Raw genomic sequence first — 16,805 nt, 5'->3', positions numbered from 1 at the left:
AAAGAGTCTTCTCGATGTAAAAAGCCACTTGCAAAAAAGTGGAAAATGGTAATAGAATGGCGACATTTTAATAGGAGTTCCTTTAGGGATGAGAGAACCTGAACTGTAAAGCAGGTGTCCGGGTCTCGAACTCGAACATGGTCACTTGACCTGACCTGTATATTTATTGCTTGGAAGCTGCTGTGAAAAATAAAGAAAAAACCCTCAAACTCTTATTTTTGATAACCAGCGCAGGCAAAGCAGACAGCTGTGGGCTGCAATCCTCAGTTGTCCGCTTTATTTTGGCTGGATATCCAAAATGGAGGGGATACCACACTTTTTTTTAATTATTTAAATGAATAATTTAAAAAAAAAAAAATGGTGTAGGTTCTATTTTTGATAACCAGCCAAGCTAAAACTGATATCGTTATTTGGCCCTCCCTAGCCTAAATATAGCAGCCTGCAGCAGTCCTAGAGATGGTGCATCAATTAGATGTGCTAATTCTAGAATTTTGCCCGCCTCTTCTCTATTGCCCTGGTGGAGTGGTAATTGGGGTAATACTTTTGGGGTTGATGTCAGCTGTGAATTGACAGCTGGCATCAAGCCCAGGGGTTAGTAATGGAGAGGAGTCTATCAGACAACCCCATTACTAACCCAGGAAGTGTAAGAAACACAAGGAAAATGTTTATATGAATAAACACTCCCCCACACTATCCCTCATTCACCAATTTATTGAATAAAAATAAATCTTTGATGTTCCTAAGTAATTCAATGATGCCCATCGATTCCTATGAAGCTCTGAGACAGAGGTTCCATAGGTTACTGCCACTCAGTGACGGTCCATAATATCTCATGAGCTGTGACGTCACTGAGATATTAGTGACAGTTAGTAATGGGGTTGTCTGATGGATTCCTCTCCATTACTAACCACTGGGATAGATGCCAGCTGTGAATTCACAGCTGACATCAACCCCAATAGTATTATTCAGATTGCCACCACACCAAAGTAATCGGGAAGAGCCAGGCAAAGCAAAAGAATTGGCGCATCTAGTTGATGTGCCAATTTTGGGGCAGCTACAGGCTGATATTTTTAGGCTGAGAAGGGCCAAATAACCTTGGACCTTCCCAGCCTGATAATACCAGCCCCCAGCTGTCTTTTATCTGAGCTTGTTTATCAAAAATAGGTAGGACCTTATGCCAATTTTTTTTTTTGCTTGCAAGTCAATTGCCCCCAATTTACTTTCTTTTGCAGACCCCCCCAGCCCTTACCAATTCACAGCTATTTTTCAGCACACAACTTTGTGTTTCCACTGACATATTTGGAGTCTGGGGGTCAAAATTTGGTCCCAGCGGACTAGAACACCCACGGGTCCGCTCATCACTAGAATTATCAATCATATCTGGATATTAATGTTTATCAGACACCAGAACGGAGACTCTCAATCATTGACTTTCTCCAGCCTGAGATGGCTGATAACAGCGAATAAGTAGCCATGACATGCTGCATGGTGCGTGTTTCTTTAATAAGGATATAGAGCAACAATGTATACCCCCTGCAATGCGTGTCACAACCCAGCGCACCCTGCCTCCCTGCCCTCCGCTGCCTCCGTGCCCTCCGCCATGCTACACTGCGTCCTGCTGTACTGTAAACACCCACCGCCTTTGTTGCAGCCTCAGAATGAATTGTTCTGGCCCTGATAGATTGAATATTCAGGATGGCGGAGCGCAGGGAGAATTACACTAATTATATCCTGTCATTGGATTCTCATAAACCATGTCTGAGGGTGCGGGGTACAGAGCTGTGCACGAAACCTCCGGGACCAGGGAACAAGGAAGGACGCAGAGGAGGGGGCAAGAAAGAGGAGAGAGCGAAGGAATGGGAAGGAGAGGCTGGAGGGGAGGACACAGACCGAAAAACGAGAGCGAAACACAGAGAGCGGGAAAGAAAGAGAGAGGAGAGAGCAAAGGAATGGGAAGAAAGGCTGGAGGGGAGGACACAGAGGAGAGAGGCAAGAAAGAGGAGAGAGCGAAGAAATGAGAAGGACATGCTGGAGGGGAGGACACAGAGTGAAAGACGAGAGCGAAACACAGAGAGAGGGAAAGAACAAGAGAGGAGAGGAAAGGAGAGGCTGGAGGGGAGGACACAGAGGAGAGGGGCAAGAAAGAGGAGAAGAGAGGGGCAAGAGAGAGGAGAGGAGAGGCTGGAGGGGAGGACACAGACCGAAAGACAAGAGCGAAACACAGAGAGAGGAAAAGAAAAAGAGAGGCGAGAGCAAAGGAAAGGGAAGAGATGCTGGAGGGGAGGACACAGAGGAGAGGGGCAAGAAAGAGGAGAGAGCGAAGGAATGGGAAGAGATGCTGGAGGGGAGGACACAGAGGTGAGGGGCAAGAAAGAGGAGAGAGCGAAGGAATGGGAAGAGATGCTGGAGGGGAGGACACAGAGGAGAGGGGCAAGAAAGAGGAGAGAGCGAAGGAATGGGAAGAGATGCTGGAGGGGAGGACACAGAGGTGAGGGGCAAGAAAGAGGAGAGAGCGAAGGAATGGGAAGAGATGCTGGAGGGGAGGACACAGAGGTGAGGGGCAAGAAAGAGGAGAAGAGGGGGCAAGAAAGAGGAGAGAGGAGATGAGAGGCTGGAGGGAGGACACAGACCGAAAGACGAGAGCGAAACACAGAGAGAGGAAAAGAAAAAGAGAGGCGAGAGCAAAGGAAAGGGAAGAGATGCTGGAGGGGAGGACACAGAGGAGAGGGCAAGAAAGAGGAGAAGAGGGGGCAAGAAAGAGGAGAGAGGAGAGGAGAGGCTGGAGGGGAGGACACAGAGGAGAGGGGCAAGAAAGAGGAGAGGAGAGAGTGAAGGAATGGGAAGAGATGCTGGAGGGGAGGACACAGAGGAGAGGGCAAGAAAGAGGAGAAGAGGGGGCAAGAAAGAGGAGAGAGGAGATGAGAGGCTGGAGGGGAGGACACAGACCGAAAGACGAGAGCGAAACACAGAGAGAGGAAAAGAAAGAGAGAGGAGAGAGCAAAGGAATGGGAAGAGATGCTGGAGGGGAGGACCCAGACCGAAAAAAGAAAGAGAAACAGAGGGAAAGAAAAAGAGAGGAGAGAGCGAAGGAATGGGAAGGAGACACTGGAGGGGAGGACACAGACCGAAAGATGAGAGCGAAACACAGAGAGAGGAAAAGAAAAAGAGAGGCGAGAGCAAAGGAATGGGAAGAGATGCTGGAGGGGAGGACACAGAGGAGAGGGCAAGAAAGAGGAGAGGAGAGGGGCAAGAAAGAGGAGAGAGGAGAGGAGAGGCTGGAGGGGAGGACACAGAGGAGAGGGCAAGAAAGAGGAGAGGAGAGAGTGAAGGAATGGGAAGGAGACGCTGGAAGGGAGAACACAGACCGAAAGACAAGAGCGAAACACAGAGAGAGGGAAAGAAAGAGAGGAGAGAGCAAAGGAATGGGAAGACAGACTGGAGAGAGACAGACACAAATGATGTGGGATCTATGGGGTCTCCCAACTCCCCACTCCACCCACCGAGACAGATGACCTGGGATCTATGGGGTCTCCTGACTGTCCCCTGACAGATGACCTGGGATCTATGCGGTCTCATGACTCTCCCCTGACAGATGACCTGGGATCTATGGGGTCTCCTGACTGTCCCCTGACAGATGACCTGGGATCTATGGGGTCTCCTGACTCTCCCCTGACAGATGACCTGAGATCTATGGGGTCTCCTGACTCTCCCCTGACAGATGACCTGAGATCTATGGGGTCTCCTGACTGTCCCCTGACAGATGACCTGGGATCTATGGGGTCTCCTGACTGTCCCCTGACAGATGACCTGGGATCTATGGGGTCTCCTGACTCTCCCCTGACAGATGACCTGGGATCTATGGGGTCTCCTGACTCTCCCCCCGACAGATGACCTGCGATCTATGGGGTCTCCTGACTCTCCCCCCGACAGATGACCTGGGATCTATGGGGTCTCCTGACTCTCCCCCGACAGATGACCTGGGATCTATGGGGTCTCCTGACTCTCCCCTGACAGATGACCTAGGATCTATGGGGTCTCCTGACTCTCCCCCGACAGATGACCTGGGATCTATGGGGTCTCCTGACTCTCCCCTGACAGATGACCTGGGATCTATGGGGTCTCCTGACTCTCCCCCGACAGATGAGTTGGCTTCTATAGGATCATGATTTTTGTTTGTCTATATTTCTGAGGCGACCATTTATCACATGCAGCCGCCATATGATTGTACTGACTCCAGACACTCTACAGGGACGTATGCATCGTTGTATGCAAAAATATAACACTTTAAAAAAAAAAACATTATAGCGGTATTATTTGGGCAAAATATGTTAATATTAAATGTCAACTTTGTCTTTGCACTATATGGCGGTATTATTTGTACTATATTCAGCAATATTATCTTTGCACTAGATGGCATTATTTGTTCTCTATAATGCAGTATTGTCTTGGCACTAGATGGCAGTATTATTTGTACTGTATTCTGCAGTATTATCCTGGCACTAGATGGTAGTATTTGTACTGTATAATGCCATATTGCCTTGGTATTAAATGTACAGTCATACAGTCCTGACACTAGATGGTGATATTATATGTACTGTACAGTCATATAGTTTTGGCACTAGATGGCGGTATTATTTATACTGCATACAGTCATTTAGTCTTAGCACTTGATGACATTATTTGTACTGTATACTGCCGTGTTCTCTAGATGGCGTTATTTGTACTGTATAGACATATAGTCCTAGTACTAGATTGTAGTATTATTTGTACTGTATAATGCTGTATTGTTGTGGCACTAGATGGCAGTATTATATGTACTGTACAGTCATCTCGTCCTGGCACTAGATAACGGTATTATATGTACTGTACAGTCATATAGTCCTGACATTAGATGGCGGTATTATATGTACTGTACTGTCATATAGTCCTGGCACTAGATGACAGTATTATATGTACAGATATAAATCCAGCAGGCGACAGCCTGAGATTTTATAAGAAGGAGGCAGAATTGTGAATACAGCTCTGGAGTATGAGACGAAACACAAAATCAATGCAAGAGAAATAAGACACCATGTCAACAGCGCCCCACCTGTCCACAGGTTGCATCTGGTATTGCAGCACTGGTCTGGTAACCTAAAAAGTTCTGCTGTAATACCATGCACTGCCTGTAGACAGGGGGGGTGCCATTGCAATGTTAGAAAAACATGGCATCAGCGCGCCCCCCATCCACAGGTTGCATCTGGTATTGGAGCGCTGCTGTTGTAAAATAAAAAGTCCTGCTGTAATACCATTAAGTGCCTGAAGACGGGGGGGCGCTATTGCAATGTTTAGAAAAACATGGCAAAGGCACCCCACCTATCAACAGGTTGCATCTGGTATTGCAGCGCTGCTGTTGTTAAATAAAAAGTTCTCCTGTAATACCATGCGCTGCCTGTAGACGGGGGGGGGGGCTGTTGCCATGTTAGAAACACCTATTCACAGATTGCATCTGGTATTGCAGCGCTGGTCTGGTAAAATAAAAAGCTCCGCTGTAATACCATGCACTGCCTGTAGACAGGGGGGGCGCTGTTGCCATGTTAGAAACACATGTTCACAGATTACATCTGGTATTGCAGCTCTGGTCTAATTAAAAAAAATAGAAATAAGACAAAAAGTTGTGCTGGAACACCATGCACTGCCTGTAGACAGGGGGGGCGCTGTTGCAATGTTTTTTGATCATACAATGAATGTCTTTACTGTGAAGTGCCTGATTATGTGATGATTTATTAATGGCTTTCTCTCTCTTTTTTCCCCCTTCTCTTCTTTCTCAACCCTCTCTCCCCTCTCGCTCACCCCCTTACCCCCGATTCCGCCTCCATCCCCCCCGTCTCCTCTTTATCTCACCCCTCTTCGCTGTCGCTCACCCCCTTACCCCCGATTCCGCCTCCATCCCCCCCGTCTCCTCCTCTCGCTCACCCCCTTGCCCCCTGATTCCGCCTCCATCCCCCTCGTCTCCTCTTTCTCACCCCTCTCCCCTCTCGCTCACCCCCTTGCCACCTGATTCCTCCTCCATCCCCCCGTCTCCTCTTTCTCACCCCTCTCCCCTCTCGCTCACCCCCTTGCCCCCTGATTCTGCCTCCATCCCCCCCGTCTCCTCTTTCTCACCCCTCTCCCCTCTTGCTCACCCCCTTGCCCCCTGATTCCGCCTCCATCCCCCCGTCTCCTCTTTCTCACCCCTCTTCCCTCTCGCTCACCCTCTTGACCCCTGATTCCGCCTCCATCCCCCTCGTCTCCTCTTTCTCACCCCTCTCCCCTCTCGCTCACCCCCTTGCCCCCTGATTCCTCCTCCATCCCCCCGTCTCCTCTTTCTCACCCCTCTCCCCTCTCGCTCACCCCCTTGCCCCCTGATTCTGCCTCCATCCCCCCCGTCTCCTCTTTCTCACCCCTCTCCCCTCTTGCTCACCCCCTTGCCCCCTGATTCCGCCTCCATCCCCCCGTCTCCTCTTTCTCACCCCTCTTCCCTCTCGCTCACCCTCTTGCCCCCTGATTCTGCCTCCATCCCCCCCGTCTCCTCTTTCTCACCCCTCTCCCCTCTTGCTCACCCCCTTGCCCCCTGATTCCGCCTCCATCCCCCCGTCTCCTCTTTCTCACCCTTCTTCCCTCTCGCTCACCCTCTTGCCCCCTGATTCCGCCTCCATCCCCCTGTCTCCTCTTTCTCACCCCTCCCTCCCATCTCGCTCACCCCCTTCCTCCCGATTCCGCCTCCATCCCCCCGTCTCCTCTTTCTCACCCCTCTTCCTTCTCGCTCACCCCCTTGCCCCCTGATTCCGCCTCCATCCCCCGTCTCCTCTTTATCTCGCCCCTCTCGCTCACCCCCTTGCCCCCCAATTCCGCCTCCATCCCCCCGTCTCCTCTTTATCTCACCCCTCTCCCCTCTTGCTTGCCCCCTGATTCCGCCTCCATCCCCCCGTCTCCTCTTTATCTCACCCCTCTCCCCTCTTGCTTGCCCCCTGATTCCGCCTCCATCCCCCCTGTCTCCTCTTTCTCACCCCTCTCCCCTCTCGCTCACCCCCTTGCCCCCCGATTCCGCCTCCATCCCCCCATCTTATCTCCTCGCACACCTCCTCCATGCTCATTTCTCCTATCTGCCTCTCTGCTGTACACCTGGCCTGCGGCTCTGCTGCGCCGCGCTCTTCTTTGCTCTCTTATCTCCCTGCCTAGTTCTCCTGGTTGAATGCTCGGAGTTTGTCCCTCCAGATGGTAATTACACCGCCTGTCAAGGGGATAACGTCACTCTCAGGTGAGTGCAGACACCTTCCCTGCCACTGCCACTGCCCCGAGGAGATATCTCCATCTTCTGCTGCTTAATGCGCTGCTGACACTTTCCTTACACGGATGCTATAATTATGGCTGCGTCTCAGCCGGGAATAATTCTATACGTCTCCGAAGACAATGATACTTAGAGGTATCGAATGATTATGTGTTCTCAATAGGAAGAAGGGAATAAGCAGCTGCCAGGTACTTCTGGCAGCCGCTCATCTCTGATCAGCTTAAAGGATCGGGCATATCAAAATTGCATATGCCCAATCCTTTATTTCTCTGGAGCTTGCAGGATCAGGCATATCAAAATTGCATATACCCAATCCTTTATCTCTCAAGTTTTCAGGATCGGGCATATCAAAATTGCATATACCCAATCCTTTATCGCTCAAGTTTGCAGGATCAGGCATATCAAAATTGCATATACCCAATCCTTTATCTCCCTGGAGCTTGCAGGATCAGGCATATCAAAATTGCATATGCCCAATCCTTTATCTCTCAAGTTTGCAGGATCAGGCATATCAAAATTGCATATACCCAATCCTTTATCTCTCAAGTTTGCAGGATCAGGCATATCAAAATTGCATATACCCAATCCTTTATCTCCCTGGAGCTTGCAGGATGGGGCATATCAAAATTGGATTACCCAATCCTTTATCTCTCTGGAGCTAGCAGGATCGGGCATATCAAAATTGCGTGTACCCAATTGATTCTTATCTCTCTTGAGCTTGAAGGATTGGGCATATTAAAATTGGAAATAACCAATCCTTCTTTCTCTTTTGAGTTGCAAGGATTATGCATGTCAAAATTCCATATGCCCAATCCTTTTTGATCTCTCCTGAGCGGGAAGGATCAGGCATGCCCAAACTTCATATGCCCAATCCTTCTTTATTTCTTTTGAGCATGAAGGATCAAGCATGTCAAAATTGCATATGCCCAATACTTTATCTCTCTGGAGCTTGCAGGATCGGGCATGTGAAAATGTCTTATACCAAATCCTTTATCTCTTTTCAGCATAAAGGATCGGGCATAACAAAACTGCATATACCCAATCCATCTTTATCTCTCTTGATCATGCAGGATTGGGCATGTTGAAATTGGATATGTCCAATCCATCTTTATCTCTTTTGAACTTGAAGGACTGGGCATGTCCAAATTGCATATGTTCCATCCTTCTTTCTTGAGCATGAAGGATCAGGCATATTGAATTGAATATGTCCAATCCATCTTTCTCTTTTGCGCTTGAAGAATCATGCATGTCGAATTGCATATGCCCAATCCATCTTTATTTCTCTTGAGCCTATAGAATCGGGCATGTTGAAATTGCATGTGTCTATCCTTCTTGATCTCTATTGAGCTTGAAGGATTGGGCATATTGAAATTGGATATGCTCAATCCATCTTTATCTCTCTTGAGCCTATAGAATCGAGCATGTTGAAATTGCATGTCTATCCTTCTTTATCTCTATTGAGCTTGAAGAATTGGGCATATTGTAATTGGATATGCTCAATCCATCTTTATCTCTCCAGAGCTTGAAGGATCAGGCATGTCCAAATTGCATATGCCCAATTCTTCTTTATTTCTCTTGAGCCTATAGAATCGGGCATGTTGAAATTGCATATATCTATCCTTCTTTATCTCTATTGAGCTTGAAGGATTGGGCATAATAAAATTGGATATGCCCAATCCATCTTTATCTCATTTGAGCTTGAAAGATCAGGCATGTCCAAATTTGATATGCCCACTCCTTCTTGATCTGTCCTGAGCTTGAAGGATCAGGCATGTCAAATTGAATATGCTTAATCCATCTTTTATTTCTTTTGAAATTGAAGGATTGGGCATGTCAAAACTCCATATGTCCACTCCTTCTTAATATCTCCTGAGCTTGAAAGATCAGACATGTCCAAATTGCATATGCCCAATCCTTTATCGCTCTTGAGCCTATAGAATCGGGCATGGTGAAATTGCATATGTCTATCCTTGTTTAACAATATTGATCTTGAAGGATTGGGCATATTGAAATTGAATATGCCCAATCCATCTTTATCTCTCTTGAGTTTGCATGATCAAGCGTGTCCAAATCGCATATGACTATTCCTTCTTTATCTCTTGAGCTTGAAGGATTGGGCATATTGAAATTGGATATGCCCAGTCCTTCTTTATCTCTTTTGAGCTTGAAAGATCAGGCATGTCCAAACTGCATATGCCCAATCCTTCTTTATCTCTCAAGCCTATAGAATCGAGTATGTCCAAATTGCATATGTGTATAACTTCTTTATCTCTCCTGAGCTTGAAGGATCAGGCATGTCAAATTGAATATGCTTAATCCATCTTTTATTTCTTTTGAAATTGAAGGATGGGGCATGTTTAAACTCCATATGCCCATTCCTTCTTAATCTCTCCTGAGCTTTAAAGATCAGACATGTCCAAATTGCATAGGCCCAATCCTTTATTTCTCTTGAGCCTATAAAATCGGGCATGTTGAAATTGCATGTGTCTATCCTTCTTGATCTCTATTGAGCTTGAAGGATTGGGCATATTGAAATTGGATATGCCCAATCCATCTTTATCTCTCTTGAGCCTATAGAATCGAGCATGTTGAAATTGCATGTGTCTATCCTTCTTGATCTCTATTGAGCTTGAAGGATTGGGCATGTTGAAATTGGATATGCCCAATCCATCTTTATCTCTCATGAGCTTGAAAGATCAGGCATGTCCAAACTGCATATGCCCAATCGTTCTTTATCTCTCTTGAGCCTATAGAATCGAGTATGTCCAAATTGCATATGTGTATAACTTCTTTATCTCTCCTGAGCTTGAAGGATCAGGCATGTCAAATTGAATATGCTTAATCCATCTTTTATTTCTTTTGAAATTGAAGGATGGGGCATGTCCAAACTCCATATGCCCATTTCTTCTTTATCTCTCCTGAGCTTTAAAGATCAGACATGTCCAAATTGCATAGGCCCAATCCTTTATTTCTCTTGAGCCTATAGAATCGGGCATGTCCAAATTAAATATGTATATAACTTCTTTATCTCTGTTGATCTTGAAGGACTGGGCATATTGAAATTGGATATGCCCAATCCATCTTTATCTCTCTTGAGCCTATAGACTCTGGCATGTCCAAATTGCATATATGTGTATCCTTCTTTATCTGTGTTGAGCTTGAAGGATTGGGCATATTGAAATTGGATATGCCCAATCCATCTTTATCTCTCTTGAGCCTATAGACTCTGGCATGTCCAAATTGCATATATGTGTATCCTTCTTTATCTGTGTTGAGCTTGAAGGATTGGGCATATTGAAATTGGATATGCCCAATCCATCTTTATCTCTCCTGAGTTTGAAAGATCAGGCATGTCCAAACTGCATATGACCAATCCTTCTTTATCTCTCTTGAGCCTATAGAATCGGGCATGTTGAAATTGCATATGTCTATCCTTCTTTATATCTGTTGATCTTGAAGGATTGGGCATGTTGTAATTAGATATGCCCAATCCATCTTTATCTCTCCTGAGCTTGAAGGATCAGGCATGTCCAAATTGCATATGCCCAATCCTTTATTTCTCTTGAGCCTATAGAATCTGGCATGTCCAAATTGCATGTGTGTAGAACTTTATCTCTATTGATCTTGAAGGATTGGGCATGTTGTAATTAGACATGCCCAATCCATCTTTATCTCTCTTGAGCCTATAGAATGAGACCAATGCAATTTATTTTGACACCCCCATTCCTTCTTTATGGTAACGCCCGCTCCTCACCCTTGTATTCGGCACTAGACGAGGGGGGGACTTGTGTGGCCAAAGGACAGATCAATGTAAGGGAACAATGGCCTCTATAATAGAACACAATGGATGGCGGTGACGTGGGTCCATCGGACGCCATTTGTATGGGCGCGTGCGGTATTATCGGAGCCCCCACATTATGAGCAGTGTAATATCCGCGTGATTTCCCGCTTTGCAGCATATGTTAGATCCTGGCGGATGATTCTGCAATTCTTCGCTGTTACAATTGTCCTTGGTGTGAATGAATATTGTGATTTTGCTTCTATCAGACAATGCCAGTAATGCCCACCCATGAGCACAGCTGCGGGGTCACCGCCCTTCATCATTCATACAGACGCTCATTTTTTTTTCAGTTTTTTTGTTTTAATTCATCTCCGGATTTCGATGGCGCCATCGACGCTGGCAGCTGCGGCCGCAACATAACGGGATGTGATTGGCTACAAAAGCAACGTCAACTCTTCTTATCGACCCGGCATTGTGATGACACCGAAAAAATGGCTGAAAAATTGCCGAGGTTCCAATATTGCTGCATTGCTTCTGTTCGTAGCCCCCATTCACTTCACACGTCACATGAATTTCTTAATCCACATCCCACATATGTAAATATGCAGCTCCGTCCGTGTGCATTGGGGGAAACAAAAAGGAGCACGTGGCTTAACCCACAAATTTTTAATGGAAAAAACATTTCTGTGGGCTAACTGCAAATCTGCTGCCCCCCCCCCCCCCCCACTGCTAAAATCCCAAAACATCCCATATCTATTATGTCCATTAATTATATTGAGAGAGGTGTAATACCTCATTTTCCCTGCGGGGGCAGTGCAGTTTAATACCTCATTCTCCCTGCGGGGGCACTACAGTGTAATACCTCATTTTCCCTGTGGGGGCAGTGCAGTGTAATACCTCATTTTCCTTGCGGGGGCACTGCAGTGTAATACCTCATTTTCCCTGCGGAGGTAGTGCAGTGTAATAACTCATTTTCCCTGCGGGGGTAGTGCAGGATAATACTTCATTTTTCCTATAGGTGAGCCCTCAGATGGGCGGTGTGCTGTAATTTATTGTGGAGCTGCACTCGCCGGTGTCGGGGGCTGCACCCGCTTCATTTTCCCTTAGTTGTGAGGGCTCGCGGCCTATTGCCCATGGGCGGTGTGCTGTGATTTATTGTGGGGCTGCCCTCGGTGCCGCTGTCGGGGTTGCCCTCGGTGCCGATGTCTGGGCTGCTGTCGGGGCTGCCCACGGTGCCGCTGTCAGGACTGCCCCTGCTGCCGGTGTCCGGGGCTGCCTCGGTGCCGGTATCGGGGGCTGCACCCGCTTCATTTTCCCTTAGTTGTGAGGGCTCGCGGCCTATTGCCCATGGGCGGTGTGCTGTGATTTATTGTGGGGCTGCCCTCGGTGCCGGTGTTGGGGCTGCCTCCGCTGCCGGTGTCGGGGCTGCACCCGCTGCCGGTGTCGGCTCTTCGGTGGTGTCAGGGCTGTATTACACCCGGTCTGATCTCACCTTCAATCGACCATTAGATCAGAGAATCATAGACTGGTAGAGTTGGAAGGGACCTCAAGGGCCATGGGGTCCAACCCCCTGTGAGTGCAGGCTTTCCTAAATCATCCCAGCTATATGTTTATCCAGGTTCCGCTTGAGGATTTCCATTGATAAAGAGCTCACTACCTCCCGTGGTCGCCTGTTCCACTCCCTGACTGCCCTCACTACCTCCCATGGCCTCCTGTTCCACTCCCTGACTGCCCTCACTACCTCCCATGGCCTCCTGTTCCACTCTCTGACTGCCCTCACTACCTCCCGTGGTCTCCTGTTCCACTCTCTGACTGCCCTCACTACCTCCCATGGCCTCCTGTTCCACTCCCTGACTGCCCTCACTACCTCCCATGGCCTCCTGTTCCACTCCCTGACTGCCCTCACTACCTCCCATGGCCTCCTGTTCCACTCCCTGACTGCCCTCACTACCTCCCATGGCCTCCTGTTCCACTCCCTGACTGCCCTCACTACCTCCCATGGCCTCCTGTTCCACTCTCTGACTGCCCTCACTGTCAGAAAGTTTTTCCTAATGTCTAAGCTGAATCTCCTTCCTTTTAGTTTCATCCCTTTTGCTTCTTGCTCTTCCTTGTGCTAATGAGAATAGGGTGGTTCCCGCTGCACTGTGACCTTTCAGATATTTGTAGACCGCTATTAAGTCTCCTCTCAGCCTTCTCTTTTTCAAACTAAACATCCCTAGTTCTTTTAGATGCAATAATCCTCCTGTTCCTTTTTCTGGATTATCAGCGTTTTACACTATTTCACTCTTGTCTGATGGACGTGTCCTTGGGGGAAAAAAATGGTTTATGACTTTAAATGGGTCCATAATAAATCTGAGCACAAGTGTAACATCCCGTCACGTAATATCACAAATGGAAAATTATCCGTAAATCAGGGACAAGCCGAGAACGCTGCAAAGAATCAATGAATACGACTGATCATCAGGGGTCCTTTAATAAATCACGTGTGCCCCATTAGGAAAAATCTCCGGCCACATGACAATTTGGGAAAAGCTGAGGAGCAGGAAGACTAAATGCAAAAAGAAAAAAAACAGCGCCCAGTGACTACCTGAAATTTAGATGTTTGCTCTTTCCGTTTTCATCTCCCCAAGTTCAAGGATGCACAACCACCTATCTTTCTGTCCTCATCGACTAATAAATATATAATATGTATATTTATAAATATATTTTTTTTATTTATATTTTATATATTTTAGGCATTTGTATTTCTTTAGTGTATTATTTCTGTTTTCTTTTTTTAGGAATTTATAATATACGTTTTTTAGACATTTACATGGTTTTTTTTTTATTTTTTTTAGGAATTTATAAAATATATTTTTTTTATGCATTAATACATTTTTTGGTTACTGTTTAGGAATTTATAACATATATTTTTAGGCATTTTCTATGTATTTTTTGGTCATTTAAGTAATTATATATATATATATATATATATATATATATATATATATATATATATATATATATATATAAAATAAAATTTATATATATAATATTTTTTTTATATATATTATAGATGTATTTTTTATATATATTATAAAATGTGTGTGTATATATAGGCATAGAAGTGGTGTCTAGGTATAGATTCGTATTGAACTGATGATGCCCTACAATTTTTTAATTACCTTTTTTTTCTCTATCTCGTTCCGTTTTCAAAATAAAAATGCTAACTCTGTTGTTTTCCACTAGGTGGCGCTATAGGTGGTTCCATTGTGTAGCCCATTACTACTTTACTATACCTAGACACCAGTTCTATGCCTATAGCTGCCGCCGTTCTCAAGTTACTGGCGGTGGACACACTGTATGAAGCTGAGTGTAAGTGTGTATATGTGTGTGTGTATGTACAGTATGTTTGTGTCTGTATGTATGTCTGTGTGTGTGTCTGTGTATATGTCCGCTAAAGGAATCCGCACTGTCGCATTTACAATCATGAAATTTTGCACAGACGCCTCATGTGACTCAGGGAACGTCATAGACTATGTTTGGACGGGAAAACTTAACCCGCACACTTTACAGTTACTCTCCAAAAAACCTGCCTCCATTAACGTCAATGGAGCTGGGAGCTACAGGTTATTAGTAGGAGCTGTGATTGGTTGCTATAGGAACAAAGGACATTGTTAGTATAAGAAGCTTATGTGTGAGGTAATAAGATGTCATTGGGGAGACGGATAGAGAGAGAAAGACAGACACAGACAGACTCAGACATAGAGATACAGAGAGACAGTTACTATCCCGGGCAACGCCGGGTACTACAGCTAGTATATTCAGTATCTTGGGGGGGGGGGTGTTTAGGAATTTATAATTATATTGTTTTAGGCATATATATATTTTTAGAAATTGTATTATTTATATATACAGTGCCTTGCAAAAGTATTCAGCCCCTTGAATTTTTCAACCTTTTCCCACATTTCAGGCTTCAAACATAAAGATAAAAATGTTAATATTGTGGTGAAGAATCAACAACAAGTGACACAATTGTGAAGATGAACGATATTTATTGCTTATTTTAAACTTTTCTAAAAAAGAATAAACTGAAAATTGGGGTGTGCAATATTATTCATCCCCTTTACTTTCAGTGCAGCAAACTCACTCCAGAAGGTGATTGAGGATCTCTGAATGATCCAATGTTGTCCTAAATGACTGATAATGATAAATATAATCCCCTGTGTGTAATCAAGTCTCCGTATAAATGCCCCTGCTCTGTGATAGGCTCAGGGTTCTGTGTAAAGCGCAGAGAGCATCATGAAGACCAAGGAACACAACAGGCAGGTCCAGGATACTGTTGTGGAGAAGTTTAAAGCTGGATTTGGCTACAAAAAGATTTCCACAACTTTAAACATCCCAAGAAGCCCTGTGCAAGCGATCATATTGAAATGGAAGGAGCATCATACCACTGCAAATCTACCAAGACCCGGCCGTCCATCCAAACTATCATCTCACACAAGGAGGAGACTGATCAGAGATGCAGCCAAGAGGCCCATGATCCCTCTGGATGATCTGCAGAGATCTACAGCTGAGGTGGGAGAGTCTGTCTATAGGACAACAATCAGTCGTACACTGCACAAATCAGGCCTTTATGGAAGAGTGGCAAGAAGAAAGCCATTTCTCAAAGATATCCACAAAAAGTGTTGTTTAAAGTTTGCCACAAGCCACCGGGAGACACCAAACATGTGGAAGAAGGTGCTCTGGTCAGATGAAACCAAAATTGAACTATTTAGGCACAATGCCAAACGATATGTTTGACGTAAAAGCAACACAGCTCAGCACCCTGAACACACCATCCCCACTGTCAAACATGGTGGTGGCAGCATCATGGTTTGGGCCTGCTTTTCTTCAGCAGGGACAGGGAAGATGGTTAAAATTGATGGGAAGATGGATGGAGCCAAATACAGGACCATTCTTGACGAAAACCTGTTGGAATCTGCAAAAGACCTGAGACTGGGATGGAGATTTGTCTTCCAACAAGACAATGATCCCAAACATAAAGCAACATCTACAATGGAATGGTTCACAAATAAACGTATCCAGGTGTTAGAATGGCCAAGTCACAGTCCAGACCTGAACCCAATCGAGAATCTGTGGAAAGAGCTGAAAACTGCTGTTCACAAACGCCTCCATCCAACCTCACTCAGCTCCAGCTGTTTACAAAGGAAGAATGGGCAAGAATTTCAGCCTCTCTATGTGCAAAACTGATAGACACATCCCCCAAGAGACTTGTGCTGTAATCGCAGCAAAAGGGGGCGCTACAAAATATTCACTTACAGGGGATGAATCATATCGCACGCCCCAATTTTCAGTTATTTATTTTTTTAAAATGTTTAAAATAAATGTTGTTCAACTTCACAATTGTGTCCACTTGTTGTTGATTCTACACCATTAATTTAGCATTTTTTATCTTTATTTCTTTATTTGAAGCCTGAAATGTGGGAAAAGGTTGACAAATTCAAGGGGACAAAGTACTTTTGCAAGGCACTGTGTGTGTATATATATATATATATATATATATATATATATATATATATATATATATATATATATATATATATATATATATATATATATATATATATATATATATATATATATATACATACATACATACATACATACATACATACATACATACATACATACATACATACACACACTAATATATATATATATATATATAGTGTA

At 45.2% G+C, this 16,805-nt stretch overlaps 1 protein-coding gene across 1 annotated transcript in view; it reads left to right on the top strand.

Moving 5' to 3' along the window:
* The window catches only part of IGLON5 (IgLON family member 5), a 433,507-nt gene that overhangs the window by 290,769 nt on the left and 125,933 nt on the right, over positions 1-16,805 (top strand). The window contains 1 exon segment of the mRNA XM_075328605.1: positions 7,201-7,279. Within this exon segment, the coding sequence (XP_075184720.1) occupies positions 7,201-7,279 (79 nt within the window).

This window comes from Anomaloglossus baeobatrachus, chromosome 11 (assembly GCF_048569485.1).
Source record: "Anomaloglossus baeobatrachus isolate aAnoBae1 chromosome 11, aAnoBae1.hap1, whole genome shotgun sequence".
Classification (NCBI taxonomy): Eukaryota; Metazoa; Chordata; class Amphibia; order Anura; family Aromobatidae; genus Anomaloglossus; species Anomaloglossus baeobatrachus.
Note: the sequence above shows the minus strand (reverse complement) of the source record. Positions and strands in the feature narration are given on the sequence as shown.